General features: G+C 64.2%; 2 protein-coding genes across 7 annotated transcripts in view; one reads left to right on the forward strand and one right to left on the reverse strand.

The window, feature by feature from the left end:
• The window catches only part of TMPRSS6 (transmembrane serine protease 6), a 34,043-nt gene extending 24,839 nt beyond the window's left edge, over positions 1–9,204 (forward strand). For all 4 annotated transcript variants that reach the window (XM_036458452.2, XM_036458455.2, XM_036458453.2 and 1 more), the window contains 8 exons: positions 429–574; positions 923–1,021; positions 1,894–2,007; positions 3,160–3,276; positions 3,548–3,716; positions 5,387–5,658; positions 8,181–8,317; positions 8,821–9,204. In XM_036458452.2, coding sequence (XP_036314345.1) covers positions 429–574; positions 923–1,021; positions 1,894–2,007; positions 3,160–3,276; positions 3,548–3,716; positions 5,387–5,658; positions 8,181–8,317; positions 8,821–8,979 — 1,213 coding nt within the window. In that variant the 3' untranslated portion in view covers positions 8,980–9,204. The remainder of the gene's footprint in view (positions 1–428; positions 575–922; positions 1,022–1,893; positions 2,008–3,159; positions 3,277–3,547; positions 3,717–5,386; positions 5,659–8,180; positions 8,318–8,820) is intronic.
• Positions 9,205–11,086: 1,882 nt separating this feature from the next.
• Positions 11,087–21,242, reverse strand: KCTD17 (potassium channel tetramerization domain containing 17). 3 transcript variants are annotated; one of them, XM_036455756.2, is made up of 7 exons: positions 21,014–21,236; positions 19,768–19,876; positions 17,799–17,890; positions 16,842–16,937; positions 14,619–14,744; positions 13,361–13,454; positions 11,087–11,808 (listed from the first exon to the last, which is right to left on the reverse strand). In XM_036455756.2, exons 1-7 carry the CDS (start codon positions 21,221–21,223, stop codon positions 11,480–11,482), a joined length of 1,056 nt encoding a protein of 351 aa, XP_036311649.1. In that variant the 5' UTR covers positions 21,224–21,236; the 3' UTR covers positions 11,087–11,479. The 3 variants fall into 3 exon arrangements, with proteins under 3 accessions (XP_036311649.1, XP_036311651.1, XP_036311648.1); XM_036455755.2 differs by lacking the exon at positions 11,087–11,808 and adding an exon at positions 12,593–13,165 and having other exon boundaries at positions 21,014–21,242; XM_036455758.2 differs by lacking the exon at positions 13,361–13,454 and having other exon boundaries at positions 11,632–11,808; positions 21,014–21,234.
• Positions 21,243–21,878: the final 636 nt, after the last annotated feature.

Raw genomic sequence — 21,878 nt, forward strand, 5'->3', positions numbered from 1 at the left:
CGCAACCAAGGTACATGCCCTTGATCAGAATCGAACCTGGGACCTTTCAGTCCGCAGGCCGACGCTCTATCCACTGAGCCAAACCGGTTTTGGCAACAAGGGAGCCCTTTTGTTAGATTTCAGGTCAAAGAGACCAAATGGCCCTTGTTTTGTAAGGGAGGGAAGTGAGGCTCCGAGGGGGACGCTAGCTGGCGAGGTCGCGGGGACTGGGGTCCAGACTGAATGGCATCCTGCGGAGCCATATTGGTTCTGAGCAGGAGCGAGCTGGCCAGGCTGCTTTGGGAAGTGATTCTGGAAGGGAGAGGCCACCCAAGGGAGCAACCAAGACAGAGGAGGGGTGCAGCTCCCCTCCCTCTCTGGCTGCCCTGCCCCTGCCGCGCCTTCCTCCGGCAGACCCCGGGGCCCTGAGCATGTCTTCTGTCGCCCAGGCTGTGCGGCCTGCGCACGCTGCAGCCCTACGCCGAGCGGATCCCCGTGGTGGCCAGCACCGGCATCACCATCAACTTCACCTCCCAGATCTCGCTCACCGGGCCCGGCGTGCAAGTGCACTACGGCCTGTACAACCAGTCGGACCGTGAGTACGAGCAGTCCGCCCCTCCCCCCCGCCCTCCACCCCGCCACCTCCTCCGGCCTCTGCCATCCCTGGGGGTGCCTAGAGGCTAAGCATAGGGAGTATGTGTATGCATGTGTGTGTGTGTGAACGTGTGTGTACATTCATGTGCAGCTTTGTGTGTGCAAGCAAAACAGTGGCGTGCGTGCGCAAGGTATACACACTCATTCATACCTGAGTGTGTGCTGCATGTGTGAGACTGAACATGGCTTCCACGTGGGCCATGTACACAGCATGTGGGTACAGAGAGGCTGCGTCTACATGTGTGTTCCCGATGACACATCCTAACGGGATTCCCCCTCTCCCCCGCAGCGTGCCCCGGGGAGTTCCTCTGCTCGGTGAACGGGCTCTGTGTGCCCGCCTGCGACGGGGTCAAGGACTGCCCCAACGGCCTGGACGAGAGAAACTGCGGTGAGCAGTCGGCCTGCCGCACCCCTCCCCTCTCCCCGCCTCCTCTGCGCTGGGCTGAGCCCACCCTTTCGAGTAGAGGCCCCCACGTGCAGTCCCGGGAGGGGCGTTCCCTCTCTGAGCTGGGATGGCAAGGTGGGGGCACAGCGTGGGGAAGCAGCCTCCCCATGGGGCCGTGGTGGGGACACACCGGGACCAGGCCTCCTGACTCCCAGCTCAGGGCTTCTCTCCACGTGGCCATCACCCCCAGCCTGTCCCAGCCAGCCAGCTGGAAGGAACCGAGCCGGGGCAGGCAGACCCTGGGTGGCCCAGGGGAGAGCCGCCCATCTCCCTCCTTGGATGGGTTCTCACCCTCCCCTCAGAGGTTCAGACTGGAATTGCCAGCTCTCGTTGGCATTGCCCGGCCCTGCAGAGGAGCTCAGGGCCTGGCAGTCTCCAAGCCTTTTGGGGTAACACCTCTTCCTCTGATCCTGGTTTCGGATCCTCCCCAACAGGGTAACCTGCTCTGGTCTGATCCCCCAGCCTCCCTCCTCCCTCCTCCCTGACCCGTTAAAGTTTTCAACGTGTGGGCAGAGATGAGGAGGGAAGGGTGTGTGCCTTCCTCTGGGGTGATCCTGCCTGGGTGCTGGGGAAGCTGCCTCATTTGTAACCAGAACATCTGGCTTCACGTTCCGGCTGAGCCAACTGACCTTGGACACGTCACTTCACTCCTGTTTTCATCAATGAAATAGGGTATCACACCTGGTATCTCACTCCAGTATAAAGGAGCTGAGAGAGACTTGCCATTGTGAGGTGCGATCAATGTTCTAGACTCTAGGCAAGAGAAGCCCAGCTGTCCCTCCGGCGCCCCCTATCGGCCCCTCGTGTTCCCACAGTGTGCAGAGCCACATTCCAGTGCCAAGAGGACAGCACGTGCGTCTCCCTGTCCAGGGTCTGTGATGGGCAGCCAGACTGTCTTAACGGAAGTGATGAAGAGCAGTGCCAGGAAGGTAGGCTGGGGTGTGACCAGGCGTCTAGAGGGAAATCAAAGAATGGGTCTCAGCCAGATAGCCCAGCCCTTCCGCACGCTTCTTTGGCAAAGGTTTCTGCTCTCTTGTCCCAATACTCACCAACTCAGCTGTATGTATGCCTGCATGTCCATCCGTCCCTCCATCCATCTTCCGATCTCTCCAGAGAGAACTTGAGTGTATATCCATCCACTTATCCACCATTGGCTTCCCAACCACCACACTCTCTACTGAACCATCAATCCATTTATTTGTTCACCCAACCATCTGCATGTTCACTGTCCCACCCTCCATCCCTGCATCCGTCCACTGCTCCCTCCCACTGCCTGTCTAGCCATTGGTCTTCACATCCTCTCAGCCATCCATCCTTCCAGCTGCTTGTCACTCTCCCTGCTGGACCATCAATACACCCATTTGCTGGCCTTCCCAATCTCCTACCTGCGTCTATTGGTTTATCCATCCACCCATCCATCCAACTGGCCACCCAGCACTTGCAGACTACCCAGTGGTAGGTGAGGCAGAGGGAGGAAAAGATAACAGAGCTATGACCCCTGCCCTCCGGGGACGGTCTGTGAGCAGGAAGGCATGGTGGGCAGCTCCCTCTGCCTAAAGCCCTCTGGCCACTGCGTCCAGCAGCAGGGGAAGACCGGAGGGCGGGGAGTGCAGGCGGGGAGCTTCCTAGAGGAGGCAGGCTTGGACCGGGACTTGGAGGAGGGTGACATTCAGAGAGGGGCACGGAGACAGGAGGTGGAGCAGAACGTGGAGGTGGTGAGGAACAGGTGGGTGGCTAGTGGGGCCAGCGCCGGGAGGTCTGGGGCCAGTGCAGAGCCCAGGCTGGAAGTGGAGGCACGGTTCTACTGCTGGGTACCGCTCAGAAGTGGGAGGCAGGGCCCTGAGGTCAGGGCCGCCGTCTGAGCGAGGAGACACAGCCTCGCTCCCCGCAGAACAGTCATGCGGGGCGGGAGCAGGGCCACCGCTGCCTTTGGGAGCCGCGGGGACCCTTCATTGGCTCAAGAGGCCCCTCAGCACGCACCTCCTGGCTCTTCCAGGCTTCGTCTCCCTGGGCCTCGGTTGGAGGCTCCCTTGGGCTCGGGGACCCATCCTCTGTGCCCTGCCCCCACCCCCTCTATCCAGGGGTGCCCTGTGGCACGTTCACCTTCCAGTGCGAGGACCGGAGCTGCGTGAAGAAGCCCAACCCGCAGTGCGACGGGCGGCCCGACTGCAGGGACGGCTCTGACGAGCTGCACTGCGGTGAGCCTCCTGCCCAGGGCCCGAGGGCACGGGTGGGTGGGGGCAGGGGGCCCTGTCCATCCACTGGGCCCTAGAGCGTGGGAGGGCGGGAGGTGCCCACACTGGCAGCAGGAGGTAAAGCTCACCACGTGTCTGTCTCTCTCCCCCACCTCTGCCCCCGCACTCTGCCCTTCCTTCTTTCTCTCCGTGACTCCCTCTGCTCTCCCTCCCCCTTCTCTGTCTCTGTGCCTCCCTGGCCTGCCCCCTGCCCCTCCCTGCCCCCTCCCCCCAGACTGTGGCCTCCAGGGCCCCTCTGGCCGCATTGTGGGCGGGGCCGTGTCCTCAGAGGGGGAGTGGCCGTGGCAGGCCAGCCTCCAGGTCCGGGGCCGCCACATCTGTGGGGGGGCCCTCATCGCGGACCGCTGGGTGATAACAGCCGCCCACTGCTTCCAGGAGGACAGGTGAGGGGGGCGGCATGGGGACGAGACTGTAAGGGGGCGGGCAGGGGAGGCCGTGCAAGGAGGCCCGGGGTCCCCACGCTCTAAGCACACAGAGCAAAAGCCGGTGAGGAGCCCCCCAAATGGCTGTTTCCACACTTGGGTTCAGTCCCGGCTCCGCACCAAACATGCTGTGTGGCCCTGGACAGGTTGCTCAGCCTCTCTGTGCACTCCTTTCAGCATCTTGTTTTGTTTTTTAAATATATTTTTGTTGATTTCAGAGAGAAAGGGAGAGGGAGAGAGAGAGAGAAACGTCAGTGATGAGAGAGAGTCATTGATCAGCTGCCTCCAGGCACCCCCTCCTCGGGATCGAACCTGCAACCCAGGCGTGTGCCCTGACTGGGAATACACCCGTGGCCTTCCGATTCATAGGTCGATGCTCAGCCTCTGAGTCACACTGGCCGGCCTGGCATCTTGTTTTAAGCTGGGTCAGCCATTCACTCACTCACTCACTCACTCACTCACTGATGCATCCACTCGGCAATGTATTGTGCTCCTGTTCGCGCCAGGGGTGGCGCCTGACACTGGGGTACCGCAGAGAGCAGAGCCTTCTCCTCCAGGTGCTCACCTGGGGAAAGCTCACCCAGCCTCACAGACATCTTCCTCGCGTGCATGGTGTGGGCTTACAATGTCCCCCTTTCACCCCGGACCTGTCTTCTGGGCCCCAGCACGGCCAGCCCTGGACTCCTCTCCCCACACCCCCTCTTCCGCCCTGGGGCTACTCAGTCCTCAGCCAAGAACTTGGCTCCACAGGTGTCCCTCCTCCCACCTCAGAGCCGCTCAGAAGTCTCTGCTCCGGGCGAACCCTCACCACCGCCCATCTACACTGGGCCCCGCAGCCCAGAGTCTCTCCCTTCCGCATCCACGGCCCAGGTTCCCAGGGGGCTCTTCCCCAGTGCGGTCCGACCACCACACTCTTTCACTCCACCCCTCGCTCCCCTTTGCCCAAAGGTAAAGAAAGACCTGGCCTCCAGGGGTCTGAGAGGCCCAGTCTGCAATCCCTACACACACACACACACACACACCACACACACACACACCCAGGAGGCCTGACAAGTCTCAGGGATCCCAGCAGCCCCGCCTACAAAGCACAGATAAAAGGAGGGGCCCCTGTCAGCTGCCAGCATGTGTTTTGTTTTGTTTTATTGATGTCAGAGAGGAAGGGAGAGGAACAGAGAGCTGGAAACATCAATGATGAGAGAGAACCATGGATCGGCTGCCTTCTGCGCGCCCCACACTGGGGAGAGAGCCCACACCTTGGGCAAATGCCCTGATCAGGAATCAAACCGTGACCTCCTGGTTCGTAGGTCAACGCTCAAAACCACTGAGCCACGTCAGCCAGACCCCAACACAATGTTAATATTTTTACATACAGTCTTACTACATTCCCCCCCGCAAAAAAAACCTGAGTAGAAGATGCTATTCCCATTTCACAGATAAGGAAACTGAGGCTTAGAGAGGCACACAGGAACCCAAGCAGGTGGGCCTCAGAGTGGACAGTGAACACTGCACTGGCCTCCAGCTGCCTGGCCTCACAGAGCAGCGGGGGACGGGTGTCGGAGCCATGTCTGGGGGAGGAGGGGTGAAGCCAGCTACTGCTGAGCGGACACCCCCACCCCCGCCCCTGCCCCCAGCATGGCCTCCCTGGCGCTGTGGACGGTGTTCCTGGGCAAGGTGTGGCAGAGCTCGCGCTGGCCGGGCGAGGTGTCCTTCAAGGTGAGCCGCCTGCTGCTGCACCCGTACCACGAGGAGGACAGCCACGACTACGACGTGGCCCTGCTGCAGCTGGACCAGCCCGCGGTGCGCTCCGCCGCCGTGCGCCCCGTCTGCCTGCCCGCGCGCTCCCACTTCTTCGAGCCGGGCCTGCACTGCTGGATCACGGGCTGGGGCGCCCTGCGAGAGGGGGGTGAGCGGGCCTTCGGGGGTGGGCCTCTCCCAGCGTCTGGCTTAGAGGGAGGCGGGGCAAGGGGCCCAGGGCTCCACCCCTGAGGCCTGCAAGTCCCAGGAGTAAGTCCAGGTGGAGTTCACAGAACAAAACCATCTTTTACTGCCTGTGGGCTTCTGCCCTCCTGCCCTCCTGCCCTCGCCCTCCTCCTGGAAGGGCTTTGAGGAGATCCGATGTCATGGGAGGTGATCTCGATTCTGTGTGGGGGAAAGAGACAGGCCAGGGCCTCGCAGCCCACAGGCAAGCTCCAATCCTCTGCTGCTTGGAGTGGGAAAGTGGAGAGGTATGTTTGTGTGTGTGTGTGTGTGTGTGTGTGTGTGTGTGTGTGCACGTGTGTGCACGCGCGCACGCGCGTGTGTATTGGGGGGCAAGGCAGGAGAGGATTTTAAGGTTTGATTTTAGAGGAACAGGATCTAATTTAATCCATGCCATAACCCTAGGGTGAGTAGTACGGCCCCATTTTATGGATGGGGAAACTGAGGCTCAGAGACATTTCACTGTTGCCAAAGACACACAGCCATGGAGGGCTGGAGCCGAGACTGGGTCTCAGGACTGCCTGGCCCCGGAGCCCATGCTGTTCCTGCCACAGCCTCTCAGGCACAGGGGTCCCTCCCCTCCCTGCCTGACCTGGCGGGGCAGCTGTCCTGGAGGCCATCTCAGCTCTGAGAACCAGGCCCGGGCTGGCAGAGCCCCAGCCACGCCCTGCCCTCCATGGCGGTGGCTCTCAGAAGGAGTACAGGGGTTTACAATGTGGGGGCAGCACTGTCGGAATCACTCATAAATGAGCAAACAGGCCCGGGTGAAGGGCGACTTCCCCAGAGGACGATGGAGAGCAGAGGTACAGCAAAGGCCGCTCCCTCGCTCGTCCATTCACCCGTCTCCTCCCACGGCTCATGTAGGAGCAGCTACGCCATGCGCCATGCCAGCAATGGAGATGGCTGAGGGGTGTGAAGAGGGAAAGAGCGTTGGCCAGGGAGACAGTGCTAGGAGCTGACCTGGGCGGGCAGGTGCAGGCAGCCCCGAGGCGGTGGCCAGGGGAGGGGCTGGGCTGAGGGAGGAGTGTGAGCTGGCAGGGCCTGGCGGAGGGAAGCATCCCCAGGACGGCAGCGAAGCCAGCGGAGGGCAGGCAGGGAGCTGGGTGAGGACTGAGGGCAGGGGGCTGGGTGAGGACTGAGGGCAGGGGGCTGGGCGAGGAGGACCTGAGGGCAGGGAGCTGGGTGAGGACTGAGGGCAGGGAGCTGGGTGAGGACTGAGGACAGGGGGCTGGGTGAGGACTGAGGGCAGGGGGCTGGGTGAGGACTGAGGGCAGGGAGCTGGGTGAGGAGGACCTGAGGGCAGGGAGCTGGGCGAGGACTGAGGGCAGGGGGCTGGGTGAGGAGGACCTGAGGGCAGGGGGCTGGGTGAGGACTGAGGGCAGGGAGCTGGGTGAGGACTGAGGGCAGGGGGCTGGGTGAGGACTGAGGGCAGGGGGCTGGGTGAGGACTGAGGGCAGGGAGCTGGGTGAGGACTGAGGGCAGGGAGCTGGGTGAGGACTGAGGGCAGGGAGCTGGGTGAGGACTGAGGGCAGGGAGCTGGGCGAGGACTGAGGGCAGGGGGCTGGGTGAGGAGGACCTGAGGGCAGGGGGCTGGGTGAGGACTGAGGGCAGGGAGCTGGGTGAGGACTGAGGGCAGGGGGCTGGGTGAGGACTGAGGGCAGGGAGCTGGGCGAGGACTGAGGGCAGGGAGCTGGGCGAGGACTAAGGGCAGGGAGCTGGGTGAGGACTGAGGGCAGGGGGCTGGGTGAGGACTGAGGGCAGGGGGCTGGGTGAGGACTAAGGGCAGGGAGCTGGGTGAGGACTGAGGGCAGGGGGCTGGGTGAGGACTGAGGGCAGGGGGCTGGGTGAGGGCTGAGGGCAGGGAGCTGGGTGAGGACTGAGGGCAGGGAGCTGGGCGAGGACTGAGGGCAGGGGGCTGGGTGAGGAGGACCTGAGGGCAGGGAGCTGGGTGAGGACCTTGCCTGTGCTTTTGGCCCACCCGAGGGCATGGAGAGAAACACTGGTGGCCGCCCTCCCCGGGCGAACAGTCTCCGAGAGAGACCAGGCCCCGTGCTCGTTGGAGCTGCCTGGGGTTCCACGCAGCCCTGAGCCTCGCGGAGAAGCGCTGGGCTGGAGGGGCAGGTGCCGAGAGGTCAGAGGGCGCGTGGAGGGTCAGACGTGTGCTCTGGAGACTCCCCGGGGCTGTCACTGAGCAGAGGGGAGGCGACATGGGGCTCAAGCAGGAGGCAGAAGGGAGGAAGAGCTGGAGACAGGCTCTGGGCAGGGGCTCTGTGCCCGTGGGCCGCACGGGAGGAGCTTGGAGTGACCGTGGGCGGAGGTGAGGGCTGGGCAGGCGGGAGAGGGCTCCTGGGATGCGGAGGGAACAGCGGAAGGAAGGGTGGGGACTCCTGGGCACCTTGGATCCTCTGACCTCTGCCCTGTGGCCTTGACCCTGCGCGTGCCGGGCAGGGCCCACCAGCAACGGCCTGCAGAAGGTGGACGTACAGCTGATCACGCAGGACCTGTGCAGCGAGGCCTACCGCTACCAGGTGACGCCCCGCATGCTGTGCGCCGGCTACCACACGGGCAAGAAGGACGCCTGCCAGGTGACTCCCGGGGCTGGGGGACCGGGTGGGGGGGGCAGAGGGGCAATGCCCACGACCTCCAGGGTCTGGTCCTGTGCTTACATCAGCTTGCCCCAGCAAGGTGGCGATGGCTGTCCTCATTTTACAGATGACAAAACCGAGGCTCAAGGAGGTTGAGGGACTTGCCCCAGGTTGTAGGCCACAGATCAGAAGAGACTGTGATGGGCAGGCAGGCCTGAGGCTCAAACCCAGTTCTGCTCCTCGCCCACCGCAAGGCAGTTTGCCCGAGGTGACACGGGAGAGGGGACTAGGAGCCCCCAGAAGGAGACAGAGGTGGACGGGGCATGTGGACACACCCCCAGTTCCAGGCCAGCCAGGACACGCTGGAGGCCAGGCCAAGGTCCGGGGAAGCCGAGGCTTCAAGAGGGAATGCCACGACTACATACAGTCTTACTGTCACTCAGAAACCCCCAGCAGCCAGCCCCCTGCCCTGATGCAGCCCTGTCTCTCCTCTCCCCTCTCAGGGCGACTCGGGCGGCCCGCTGGTGTGCAGGGAGCCCAGTGGCCGCTGGTTCCTGGCGGGGCTGGTCAGCTGGGGCCTGGGCTGCGGCCGGCCCAACTACTTTGGCGTCTACACCCGCATCACAGGTGTGATCGGCTGGATCCAGCAGGTGCTGACCTGAGGAGCTGCCCCCTGCAGAGCTGGCGCCACCTCTTGTACTCGGGGCCAGGGCACCCTCAGGCGGGGAACAAGTACTCTGGGCAGCGGGCCCTGTGGAAGCCAGAGTGGCATCTTGCCCCCCAGCCTGCTCCCTGGCATCACCCCAGAGAGCACAAGCAGGGAGGAGCGCCCGCAGCTGGTCAGTGCTTTCCGAGAGCTTGGCACGGTCACCAGGCCTCCCGGTTCCCTCCCTGCCCCATCTCCCCTGAGAACTCGGGGGACTGCTCAGCAGTGAGGATGTGGCTTCCGGGTCCCAGTAGGAGTGTCTGAGCCCCGTACCCCACCCCACTCCCTCCAGTACAGAGGCTGCTTGGGGGCACCCACTCCAGAGAGCAGATTCCAGACTGAGACACCCCGGCCTAACTTAAGAGGTGGGGGTGCAAGGTGCCCCCGGGGAGGGGCCCTCAGAATGGAGACCGCCAAGCAGGCCAGCTGCCACCGTGAGCCAAAGGGGGTGGAGCCACCCACCTCCCTGCGCCTGGGCCTCCACTGCCCACTCAGCTGGAGGGGAGCTCAGCTGCCTGGAATAAAACCTCTGATCCAAGGCTGTTTTGCAGATTGAATGGGGCACCAACCTCAGGGCTAGGGAGGGAAAGCTGACACCAACTCATTATTTTCCTCCGCATTTGGCAGGCAGGAGGCGGCCAAGCTTTCCACCTGCCCTGGCCTCAGCTAAGGTTATGGAAGATAAACAAATGATGGAAGATAAACAAATCCCAACAAAAATGGCTGCGGCCACGGAGGAGTGGGAGGCTGGGCTGGGCAGAGTGGGAAAGAGAAGCCGGAGTCTAGGCTCTAAGACAGGCGTCCTCAAACTTTTTAAAGTGGGGGCCAGATCACGGTCCCTCAGAGAGCTGGAGGGCCGGACTATATGAACTACTAATTCCTACTGTAACACCTCGGCTGCGCTCACTGCCCAAAAAACCTGGCGGGCCGGATCAGACTCCTCTGTGGGCCGCATGTGGCCCACGGGCCGTAGTTTGAAGACGCGGGGCAGGTGCCTGGGTGTTTCTATTTCCTGGGACTTGGGGCAGAGGATGGAGCAACAGGGAGGGGTGGAGGCGACCAAGAGCTGTCACAGCGGGGAGCAGCGGGGCCTGGGGGCTGGGATGGAGAGGGGGGCCTGGGGACCGGGATGGAGAGGGGGGCCTGGGGGCCGGGATGGAGAGGGGGGGCCTGGGGGCCGGGATGGAGAGGGGTGGCCTGGGGGCTGGGATGGAGAGGGGTGGCCTGGGGGCCGGGATGGAGCAGGGGTGGCCTGGGGGCCGGGATGGAGAGGGGGGCCTGGGGGCCGGGATGGAGCAGGGGGGCCTGGGGGCCGGGATGGAGAGGGGTGGCCTGGGGGCCGGGATGGAGCAGGGGGTCCTGGGGGCCGGGATGGAGAGGGGTGGCCTGGGGGCCGGGATGGAGAGGGGTGGCCTGGGGGCCGGGATGGAGAGGGGGGCCTGGGGGCTGGGATGGAGCAGGGGGTCCTGGGCTGGGATGGAGAGGGGTGGCCTGGGGGCCGGGATGGAGCAGGGGGTCCTGGGCCGGGATGGAGAGGGGGGCCTGGGGGCCGGGATGGAGCAGGGGGTCCTGGGGGCCGGGATGGAGCAGGGGGTCCTGGGGGCCGGGATGGAGAGGGGGGCCTGGGGGCCGGGATGGAGAGGGGTGGCCTGGGGGCCGGGATGGAGCAGGGGGTTCTGGGGGCCGGGATGGAGAGGGGTGCCCACGAGCAGCAGCTGAAGCCAGCCAGCAGAGGGCCATCTGAACCGCAGCTGAGTGGGAGGCAGGTAGTCTCCCGGTGCCCAGCTCCCTGCCCCTCAGCAGCCCAGCTGGCCTGGCCCAGGCCCTGGTTGGAGATGAGGAAAAGGGGGCCCAGAGAGGGGTGGGCACCAGCGAGGCAAGACTGATGCCCTTGACATCTGAGCAGAGGATCCCGCCACGAGTCCCCTAGCCTATGGGAGTGACACAGTAGGGCAGGGCCCCGGGTTTTAGGAAAAAGGCCCTTACCTTGGGGTCATCATCCCACCTCGAGTTTAGCCCCGGCCCCCAAAAGCGACCCCGAGAAAGAGCGAGGCAGCCAGGCCGCTGTTTCCTCAGGTTTTATTTCACGGCGGTGCAGACACAGCTGGGAGGTACCCCGCTGAGAGGCAGACAGAGGCCCTGACGGGGAGCGGCCCCCTTCCCGTCTCCCTGGGCCCTCAGTGGCCTGCCCGCTCCTGGCCTGGGCTCTGCCCACAGCGTACGGAGGGTGGGAGTGGTCCAGGGGAAGGCCGAGGGCCACCCCCCCTCCACCCCCACCAACACCGAACCTCATCTGGGGCCACACTGTCCTTCCCCTGGAGGGGAGGGTGAGGGGGCTGCCTGGGCCTGGCACCTCCTCCCTGAGGGAGGGCTTTCTGAGTCCCTGCACCTCACAACAACCCTGTGAGGTAGGTGGGGGGGGAGTGAACCCATTTGACAGACGGGGAAGCTAAGGCTCAAGGAGGTGACGTGACCGGGCCGGGAGGGACGGTATCCGCCATGCAGCTGGGGGTCTCGGGGGAAGGGCCGTAGGGGCCTGGGAGACACAGCCGGACAGCGCCACACAGGCAGGCGGCTCTGCCCAGGGGTGCCAGGGCCCACCGGGGGGGCAGGGGGCGGTCACGGCCCCACCGGTGTAGGCAGAGGTGGCAGTGGGAAGGGCACTTCCTCCACCTGGAACCGGGGGCCCACCCCATGGTACAAAAATAAAGGACTTCGGATCGGAACCCCAAGTGCCTGGAGGTGATCTGGGGCCTCACATCCGGGTGCCTCTGGCTTGTAACAGCTAGAAAATAAAGAGGGAAAGGCAGGGGGGCAGGTGTGGGGTGGTCAGAACACCGGGAGAGGGGAGAGGGGGAGGTGAGGAGGGTGGCAGGGTGGGGGGACCAGGAGGACAGAAAGGAGATTGAGATGGAGGGAGGGGAGGGGAGAGAGGGAGAGAGAAAGAGGTAGGTGAGTCACAGGGTCCGATCTGGGAGCGGGGAGGCGGCTGAGGCCCGGAGAAGGTGGATTCAGACAGAGCCCAGGAGGAGGGGGAGAGGGAGGGCGCCCAGCTCCCCTGTCTGGGAGCCCCACGCCCCATTCTGGGCTGAGGGTGGCTGCCTACCCAGGAGGCCAGTTTCTGCCAGGACTCTGGCCAGGGGCTCAAGGCCAAGAGCGGCGGGTCAGAAAGCAGCCCTCTGTCCCCACTTTAGAGAAGCAGGGATGGCCCTGAGTCACGGAGCAGGCGGACAGGCTGAGTGGGGGCTTTTCCGGCCGCACGCCGATCCCTGCAGCCGGCTTTGGCTGGCTCCTCACGGGCCAAGGGAACCCACGTGTGGCCTGTCCTTCCCTCCCCGCAGGACGGGAACCCAGGCCCCGAGGCTGTGGGGCAGGAGCTCGTGTGCAGGGGGAGGCCAGGGCATCTGGCTTACATCCCCCTCCTGCCCGGCCTGCTCTGGCGCCGATGGCACCGCGTCCACCCCTACCTTCCTTCTTCCTCACAGCCTCCTATCCAAGGCCAAGATCAGCTGAGGTACTTTGGGGTGGGGGAGAGAAATCTGCCAGAAGTCTGGCCCACGTCCAAGGAACAAGATCTGAGTACCCTCCTGGCTTCTGCCCTCCCTCCAGCTCCGCCAGGCTACCGGCCGGGGGTGGCGCCCTGGGGGTGGGCGGGGGGCTGAGGCCCTCTCTGCCCGCGCAGCCTCGGGTCTGAGGGGTGCAGACGGGAACCTGCAAGGAGGAAAGGTGAGGAGGAGGCGAGGAGGGGCGGCGCTGGGGCCGGGGGGCCCAGCCTCAGAGGTGCCCGGTGGTGCAGGCGGGCCCCGAGGAGGTGCGGCTGCATCCCTCCTCCCCAGGCCAGGAGGCGGGAGCTGCCGAGAGGGAGGCAGGAGGCGGCAGGCAGGATGCTCTGAGATGCAAGGCTGGGGCGCCTGGGGGGAGGGCGCGGGAGGCTGGGACCAGGGCGGCCCCGGGATGGAGGCGTGAGCAGGCAGAGAGGAAGCCCGGACAGGGGCAGAGAGGGAAGAGGCAGGGTGCAGAGATCCAGGAGGAGGAAGAGGTGGATGAAGATGAGGCAGGACCTCCAGCGGGAAGCGGAGGAGGAGGAGGAGGAGGCGGTGGTGGGAGGGAGAAAAGGTTAGCGAGATCCTGAGATGACTGGGCTGCAAAGAGAAAGTGAGAGAAGGGATGGTTATGCAGGTGAGGTGCCAGGCGAGGCGGCTGAGCTAACCCTGGCGGCCCGTCCCCACCCCCCACACCAGCCCTCGGCCCCCCCAGTTCTGCGCTGGCTCCAGCAGGGAGCAGGCGGGAGGCTCCGGCTTGTGTGAGCAATCATTCTCCTCGGGGGTTGGCTGCACCTTTCTCCTGTGTATCTGCCTCCACCTGCACCTGTTCCACCTCCACCTCCTCCTCCTCCTGCTGCTGCTCCTCCTCCAGCTGCTCCTCCGCGCTCTGTGGACCAGCCGGCGGACCCAGGGAAGAAAGAGTGGAGAGCTAGCGCGGGGCCTGAGGGCGGCTGTCCCCACGGGCCCCAGCGCAGGGCGGGCAGTGGGCTGGGCGGGCCAGGAGAGGGGAGGGCTACAGCGAAGAAGCTGGGCAACTGGCCAGGCCCCTGGGCAGCCTGGGAGAAACCAGCTCAGGAAGGGGGCCAGTCTGGCTGCTGGCATAGGACGCAGGCTGGGCAGGGGGAGAAGGGGCCGGAGAGGGCGTAAGACTGGATGGCAGTGTGGCTGGGGTGTCCTTGGGGGACGCCTGGGAAGGCTTTGTTTTAGGAGGGCAGCCCCGGTTGAAATGAGGCCGTGGGAGACCCAAGGCAGACACCACCCCATTCTGGGCTGCCAGCAACAGGCGCAGGCCCGGGGGCAGGAGCGGGAGGCTCACTGTGCACCCTGCAGGGCAGCACCAGCCGCCGTCCGGAGTGGGGTGGTGGGCGAGGGAAGTCCCGGGCCAGGGAAGGCAGACAGACAGACAGGAAGCCAGAACTCATACGTCTCCAAAGCACAGGGACAGACCCCAGAAGGAATGGCCTCCCTGGCCCTATGGACGGCGCCCGAGGCATGTGGCCAGCTGTGGGTCCAGGGTGGCTGCTGAGGCGGCCTCGGAGGCCAGGGTGAAAACACAGGAGCCTGGGAAAGGGGCCCAGGTCGGCTGGGGACACTGGCCTGCCCCTGGGGATAAAGGGGCCGTTGGGATCCCGGAAGCTCTGAGCTTGACGGCACCACAGAGAGGATGTGACCTGCCCCCCTCCATTCTCAGACAGCACAGGGAAAGTGCCGGGGGGACGGGACTTGTCCCGGATCACCCAGAGCGAGGCACGCCATGCCAGACGCCTGGTCCAGAGCACCCTCCCACCCACCCCCCCCACCCCCGCCCCGTGGCCACCATTCAAGTGGCATCTAAGTCACTCCTGCCGCGGCCTTGGGATGGTCCCATCTCACTGCTCCCCAGCCTGGGCCTGGGCGACCAGCATGAACAGACAGGACCGTGGGTGGCATGGGATGGATGGCGTGGACTATGAGGGGGGTGATGCGTGTGCGGCGGGAGGGAGAAAGAAGAAGCAGGGGTGGCCACGTGGAGGGCAGGGGGCAGGGGGGAAGCGGCGAGGCTGGGGCTCACCTTGGTCTTGCGGCTGGACTCGGAGCTCAGCCCGTGGGGGGAGCTGTGGAGCTCCTTGGACACCACGCACAGGAACTCGGCCTGGTCCTCCCCGCTGTAGTTGTAGGAGGATCCGATGTTCACCAGCTGCAGGGTGGCCATGGCGGGGAGAGAGAGGATCAGTCCAGCAGGGGGCAGTGCGGAGGGAGGAGGTGGGCATCGGCGCTTGTCAAGATACCGTGTGCCCTGGCCAGATTGCTCAGTGGTTAGCGAGTCAGCCAGCCAGCGGACCGAAGGGTGCCGGGTTCGATTCCAAGTCAAGGGCAAGCACCTCGGTTGCAGGTTCAACCCCCAGCCCCTGGTTGGGGCGCATGCGGAAGGCAACCAAGGAATGTGTCTCTTTCACGTCCATGTTTCTCTCTCTTTTTCCCCTCCCCCTCTCCCTCCCTCCCACACTCTCTAACAAGCAAAGAAAAAATATACCCTCAGGTGAGGATTAAAGAAAAAAAAAAAATACCAACTTGTGCCCTGAGCTGGCTGCTCTGCTCAGGCGCATCCCTGGGTTTGTTTCCGGGATTTCCAGAGCAGCTCTGGGCTGCGAGTCCATCTCCTCCCCTCCCCCTCTGCGCCCGGTGTGCTTTCAGACCAGCCGCCCTGCCGGGCTGGGCCTGTCCTTGGAGGGAGGCAGTGGCAGCACGGCTGCTCCTGGCCCGGCCCAGCCCAGACCTAGCAGGCCACCTCCTAAAAGCAGGTCTGCAATGGGCAGGCTGCCCTCCTGCACCAGATGAGGCTGGCACAGCCCTGGGACCAGGTGGGCAGGAGGGAGCCCACAGAACCTTCTGTTCCCTCTCGGAAGCAGAGGCAGGACAGGATGCCCACTGCTTAGGCCAGACCGGTCGCCCCTGGCCTGCTGGCTCGGCCTCTGAGGACACAGGCAGTGCCCAAGGACTCCCGGGGGCTCGCAAAGGCAGCCCTACTCCCACCGGCCCCTCCGGCTCACAAAGGACCCGCACCGACAGGCCTCCCTCCGCCCGGGACCCTCCTTCAGCAGCAGAGCGAGGCTTGGGAAGGGGGTGCCCTGCTGACAGCCCTCAGCCAGGACGAGTGGCCAGGAGTCAGCACCTGAGGCCCTCCGGCCTCTCTAGGGTCTCACGGACGTAAACACGTCTGACTATTTGCACGATGCCAGCTCCTCCCAATGGCTCAGGTCCACCCTGCATGAGGGACTCAATCAGCGGTTCTTCTCATCTCACGGCAGCGCTACATCCCAGGTTAGGAAACTGAGGCACGGGGTGGAGAGGCGACCTGCCCAGTCACACTGCATGTCCCTGGGAAGGCCTAGAGGTGGCTCAGGCCTCTGGCTCCTGCAGGGGGCTCCTTCCTCCACACGGCCCGGCCACCCCAGGGGGCCCAGCCTGCTCCCTGCGCCACCTCCCCCGGGCAGCGTGCGTGTGGGTGTGGGTAGAGGGCCAGCCAAACCCTGTCCTCCTCCACGGGTCAGCCTGACCCCGGGCTAGCACTGGCTCCGTTCCCCGGGAACCTGAGACGGGCGGGACCTCTGCTGTCAGCCGAGGCCAGCACTGCTGGGATGGGAAGCCTGCCTCTGGCCTGGGAGGAACGACAGGTTACATGAACGCCTCAGGCCGAGCCACGGCTGCCGGCTTCTCTGATGTGACGGGGCATGTCAGCCCCAGGTGGACTCTGGTCCCCTATGTGGACCTCAACTCCTGCCTGAGCTGCCACTTGGGGGCCGGAGGCTCGCTCACACCACGGTGGAGACCAGCCCCCGGCCGCCGTGAGCACGGAGGACGCCCAGAAATGCCGGCAGCAGGTGGCATTCTACCCTCTCTCGTCCTGGTTCATCTGCTGCCAACGGTGGCCTATCCTGGTTGTGCTTACTTTCAATATGTTTTTATTGAGTTCAGACAGAGGAGGGAGAGAGAGAGGGAGAGCTAGAAACATCAGTGATGAGAGAGAACCATGGATCGGCTGCCTCCCACACGTCCCCACATGGGACTGAGCCAGCAACCCAGGCATGTGCCCTGACTGGGAATCAAACTATGGCCTCCTAACCACTGAGCCACACCGGCCACGCTGGTCTTTGTGCTGTAACTTAAGAGGACCCTTCCGGGGGGGGGGGGGGGGCAGCAGTATGAGACCCAAGACTGGGGCTACAGGAAGGGAGGGGCCTACTTTGCCTGGAGCCTGGGAGGCCCTGGGCACGGTCCCCCGCCCCCAGCCCACCTGCTCGAAGCGCCAGCCGTCAGACATGGTGGAGACCATCTGCGTGAGCTCCTCCTCCTGGCACTGCAGCACGCGGTACACGTGCTTGGGCGGGACCTGCGGGCAGAAGAAGGGCAACGTGGAGGGCAGCCAGGAGGGGGTGAGCCTCTTCTGTCCTCCCACACCACATCCCCGAGGAGGAGAGGAGAGGAGGCGGGGAGAGGCAGGATGGGAAGACGGGAGCCACATTCGTGATCTCGATCCTTCCAAACACTCTCTGACTCATGGAATTCTCATGAAGGCTCACAGGGGGTCAGTTCTTGCCCAAGGTCACCCAGCTGAAGAGGGGCAGAGCCAGAACTGTGATACAAGAGGGAAGGGACGGGCCTGGGGGACATTCTGGGTCATTAACTGAGGCAGTCCTCCAGGAGACACGCACGGAACCTCCCCCTTCAAAGTGGGCCCAGGAAAGGGTGCCTTGGCACCAGGGCGGGCCGAGCATCTCACAGCTCCCCCTACTGACTGGCCACGGAGGCCCAGGGTCCACACTGTGCTGGGTTGTGCCCCCCAGGGGACCGGCTGATCTCAAGAAATATGCGATTGACTAACCCCTCGCTATCCCCCGAAGGGCCCCTGTACCTCCACACTGGCCTCATTTGGCCTGAGGAAGGGAAGGGGTGGGCAATCCCCAACATCTCTGTATCCCACCAGAGGGATCCAAGGTTTAGAGAGGGCATGCGCGGCCCCAGGCCACACAGCAGACAGATCCGGGCAGGGAAGAGCCAGTGTTTGGCTCCCAGTCTGGGGCTCGGTTGGGCAGTGTGGGAGCTGGACAACTCCCCTCCCTGACAGGCCCGCTGGGACTCCCCGAGGCAAACACTGTCCCGCCTCCCCCCTCCTTCCGCCCGCCTCCCTCCCTCTCCCTGTCACCAACCGCTCTGGCCACGGGGGCGGCCCTGCCACTCCCTGCCCCCTGACCTGTGTGACGGGGTAGTCCTTCTCCTCCATCCGGTCCTTGATGATGCGGATCAGCGGGCCGATGTTGTAGAACTCGGCTTCCTCCAGGACCCCTGGCGGCACAGACAAAGCCGGCCCGGGTCACGCCCGCTGCTCCCACTCTTCCCGGGTCCCCTCCTCCTCCACACCTACCTCCTGCTCCAGTCACACGAGGGTGACGAGCATCTCTCGAGGTCAGGGGTCAAGCAAGAGGGGACATCTCCTTCCTCGCGTCCCACGCTCTCTGTGGAAGGGGCGAGATACTGCCGCTCAGCAGCCCGACATCTCTGCTGGGCCGAGCGTGGTGACCGGGGGTGCCTGCCCGTCCCCTGATCTGGGGGCTGCTCTGGGCTGCCAAGAGGCAGCAGGCTCTGCCAAAACCGGTTTGGCTCAGTGGATAGAGCGCCAGCCTGCGGACTAAAAAGTCCCAGGTTCAATTCTGGTCAAGGGCATGTACCTTAGTTGCAGACACATCTCCAGTGGGGGGGGGAGGGGGGGAAGGGGAGTGCAGGAGGCAGGCTTGCTGGGACTGGGCCCTGGCACGCTACATGTGCCTGCCCCCGTCCCGCACCTCCCAGTCTGCAAAGCCCCTCCCGTGCTCACCGAGGCCCCGGGGACAGAGGGAAGCAGGCATTATCGTCCCCAACCCGTTCAGGGAACTGAGTCTTAGAGACTAAGTGGTGGCCTCTTCATTGATGTGGAATAGCCCCTGGCCTCTGCACTCCCCTAACCCCCTTCGGGGCAGGGACCCCTCTGATTGCTTCCTTGACTGGCCTCTGGGCTCCCTGCTGCCCCCGGTGCCCACACAGCACCTCACACAGAGCAAGCGGGCAGCGAGTGGCGCTGCATCAGTGCCCGCGTGGGGCCCTGCGGGGGACGGACAGCAACCATTGCGTCACCGGCCCTCTGGTGCCAGATGCTGCGCTGGGTGACGCACTTGTTTTAGCTCCCTTCCTCCCCGCGGCAGCTCAGCCAGGTGGGTGCTGCTGTCACCCCGTGACAGTCACGGATGCGGCACGCAGGCACACAAGGAAAAGTGACTGTGCCGGTGTCACACGGCTAGTATGTCTCCTCCCAGGTTCCCTAGCGCCCACATGGGGCCCTCACCCTGTCTGAAGGCGCTGGGAGTGGCCAGACACGGAGAAACCCAGAACCTGAACGTAAACAGGTGTTGGCTGTGAGGCAGCCAGAGTGCTGAGTCCCCTCCCCTCGGAGCTGCTCCCGGCCCAGGCCACACCCGGGCACCTGCTCCTGGAGGGGCTGCCTGGAGCTGGGAGCTCTGACTGTGAAGTCCTGGCCCCTGGGGACGCACCAGGGAGGAGGGTGCCAGATACCAATGGGCTACACGCACAGGGACTCGTGGCATTCGCTGTTGGAAAATATGCTTCCACCTGTGTGGATTCCATGTACATGTCACATACAGGTGGAGACTCAGAAAGGAGAAGTGACATGTCCAGGCTGGCCTGGCCAGGTCAGCTGACCCGGAGCCACACCCTGTGCCCCAACAAAGAGTTGATGTGGCACTGACTGTGCCAGGAGGCCACCCCCCAGGCACGGCTCCCCCACCTCCGCCCACAGCCAGCACTGATGTTGCCGCTCCACCCACCTGCTGCCAGCAGGCAAGCCCTCGCTCGCCAGGCATCGGAGATACCGGATCACCCTGCCCAGCTTCAGCCCGTTCACACCCAGGAACCAGGAGAAAGGGCATCCCTGCCCACAGTGAAGGCTGCCAGCCTCGCTGGCTCCCTCTGACCTCTGCCTGGGCATTGCTGTCACCTCCCCAGTGGCAGCGCAGGCTGGTCAGCCTGGCAGAGCCCCTGGGATTCAGCCCTGGCGTGAATGGGAAGAGGCAGGGAGCACAGAAGAAAGCAGCATTCGCTGCAGGCTGGGAGGCATGGCTTTTGACCGCCACGGAAGGCCTGGCTGGCCGGCCCCCCCTGGACCAACTCACCCTCCTCGGCCATGTCCTTGTCCAGCACCAGCTTGCCATGCCGGAGGAAGTTCAGGATGGGCCCGAAGTAGGTGGGGTCCCGGTCGATGAGGTAGGCCCCGGTCTCATCCTAGAGGAGGGAGGGCACAGGCTATGGCGGGAGAAGAGTGAGGCCTCCCCCTGCCCACCCCTCACTTCGGGCCCAGAGAAGGGTGGGAGGGAGGGAAGGAGTGAGAGCGTAGAGTCTGCTCTTCCCTGGAATGAGAGAGCATGATGGAGCCGAGAGTCCGGATCCCGCCTCTGCCTTTTCCTGGCTGTGTGACCTCAGGACAGTGATTTGGCCTCTCTGAGCCTCACTCCTCTCCTCTGTAACGAGGGGTCACTGTGAGCACCCAGTGAGGTCTCAGTGGCACCCAACCCAAAGTAGGGCTCAGTGATCGTCCCTCTTAGTGGCTGTTCCCCTGAAGCCAGCACTACTCTGTTTCCAGAGGAGCCATTACCTCACCGCACACCCTCAGCCTGCAGGAAGGCGGGCAGGCAGCAGCACAACCCTACAGAGAGCGAGGAGTGTCAGGAGGTGAGGGACTTGCCCAAGGTCACAGCATCGGATGGTCAGGAGAGAGGGTAGAAAGGGGCCTTAGGGGCCATCTCCAACCAGCCTCCTCCGGCCACAGACAGGGGGCTGAGCCTGGCACAGGAAGGATCCGATGCGGGTCACACAAGAGCGAATGGACCCCCCAGACGTGGTGCCTGCCAGGCAAGCTCGGCTCCCAGACAAAGCCCAGCTCAGAGGGCAGCCTGGGCCTTCTCTCCCAGCTCCCTGCACACCCAGGCCTCTCCTTCTTCCCCAGAGGCCGGGATTAGCAGCCGCAGGCACTCCGTCCCCAGGCAGAAAGTCCCGTTTGGGGGGACTGAAGGCCCTGCGTGCCTGCCTGTCCCCAAAGCTCCAGAGGAGCGGGGAAGGCGGACCCTGATCCACCTGCCTTCTGGGGAGCGCCCAGGGCAGCTCTCTAAGCTCCAAATGGCCGTTGCCTGGCGTGGTGCGGTTTCCAAGGCAATGGGCACAGCCCTCACCCTGGATCCACTTCCTCCTCCCCGCCTCCAGCCCGGTCTTCCCGCCTCCGGCTCTTGGGAAACAAAACCTGCCGGCTTCCCAGCCCGCCCGGCGGGCGTGCCAGGCCGGACAGCCCCGATTCCAGCAAGCTGTCCCCCTTTCCCCCCGCGCCCCGCCGCCTCCCCGGCCCCCTCCGCCCACCGAGGGCCTCACCCGGTCGGACTGCAGCTCTTCCCCCTGGCACAGGCGGCTGAGGAAGGACTTCTGCTCCCGGCACAGCGTCTGCCGGGTGGTCAGGAACACGGTGCCCCCCACGTTGAGCCGCACCCACTTGCTCCAGCCGCCCGCGGCGCGGCCGCCCGCCCCCGCCGGCGGCGCTGCCTCCCCGGCCTCCATCCTCATTGCTGGCAGCGGCTTCTGCATCCTCCCGGCTCCCCGGGACTGGAGGCGGGGAGGCAGCGCGCGCGGGGCATGCCGGGAGTTGTAGTCCGTGCCGCCCGGAGCTGGGGCGCCCAGGGTGAGGGTCTCTGGACACCAGCCATTTGCCTTCCCCCCCAGCCCTGCCCTACTTTGCCCTTCCTGGGAGACCCACAAACCGGGTCTCTTGAAGAAGCTCATTGGCCAGACGACTGTGTATTTGGGGAAAGATCAAGTTTAAGAGTCCCTGGGGAAATAGCGGGTGATAACCCCAAATCAGCAATCCTCCCATTTGTTCTCCACATTATTGATTCCCGTTTGTCCATAGATGATAAATATGGGGAGTAAATGTTTTCCTCCCAGAATCTCCATACTATTCCCTGTATGGGTTTTCTAATATTGTTTTATTTTGCCTTTGGGTGTGTGTTGGGAGGGGTAAGGGGGGGGGGGTATTGGGGAAGGGAGGGGAGCTGGTTCTTTCCCCATGTGTTTTTTTAAATATGTTTTTTAATGATTTCAAAGAGGAAGGGAGAGGAAGAGAGAGATGAGAATAATTGATCAGTTGCCTCCTGCATGCCAGTCCCACAACCTGGGTATGTGCCCTGACCAAGAATTGAACCGGGACCTCCTGGTTCATAGGTCGCTGCTCAAAGTTGATTGA

The sequence above is a fragment of the Pipistrellus kuhlii genome, unplaced genomic scaffold, assembly GCF_014108245.1.
Source record: "Pipistrellus kuhlii isolate mPipKuh1 unplaced genomic scaffold, mPipKuh1.p scaffold_m20_p_3, whole genome shotgun sequence".
NCBI classification, from domain to species: domain Eukaryota; kingdom Metazoa; phylum Chordata; class Mammalia; order Chiroptera; family Vespertilionidae; genus Pipistrellus; species Pipistrellus kuhlii.

Coding starts and splice junctions, on each gene's coding strand:
- KCTD17 (XM_036455755.2), bottom strand. CDS start 21,223: ATGCAGAAGCCGCTGCCAGCAATGAGGATGGAGGCCGGGGAGGCAGCG. Junction 19,877..21,013: donor AAGAGCTGCAGTCCGACCGG/GTGAGGCCCTCG, acceptor TCCCTCCTCTAG/GATGAGACCGGGGCCTACCT. Junction 13,166..13,360: donor GGCAGATACACAGGAGAAAG/GTGCAGCCAACC, acceptor TTCTCTTTGCAG/CCCAGTCATCTCAGGATCTC.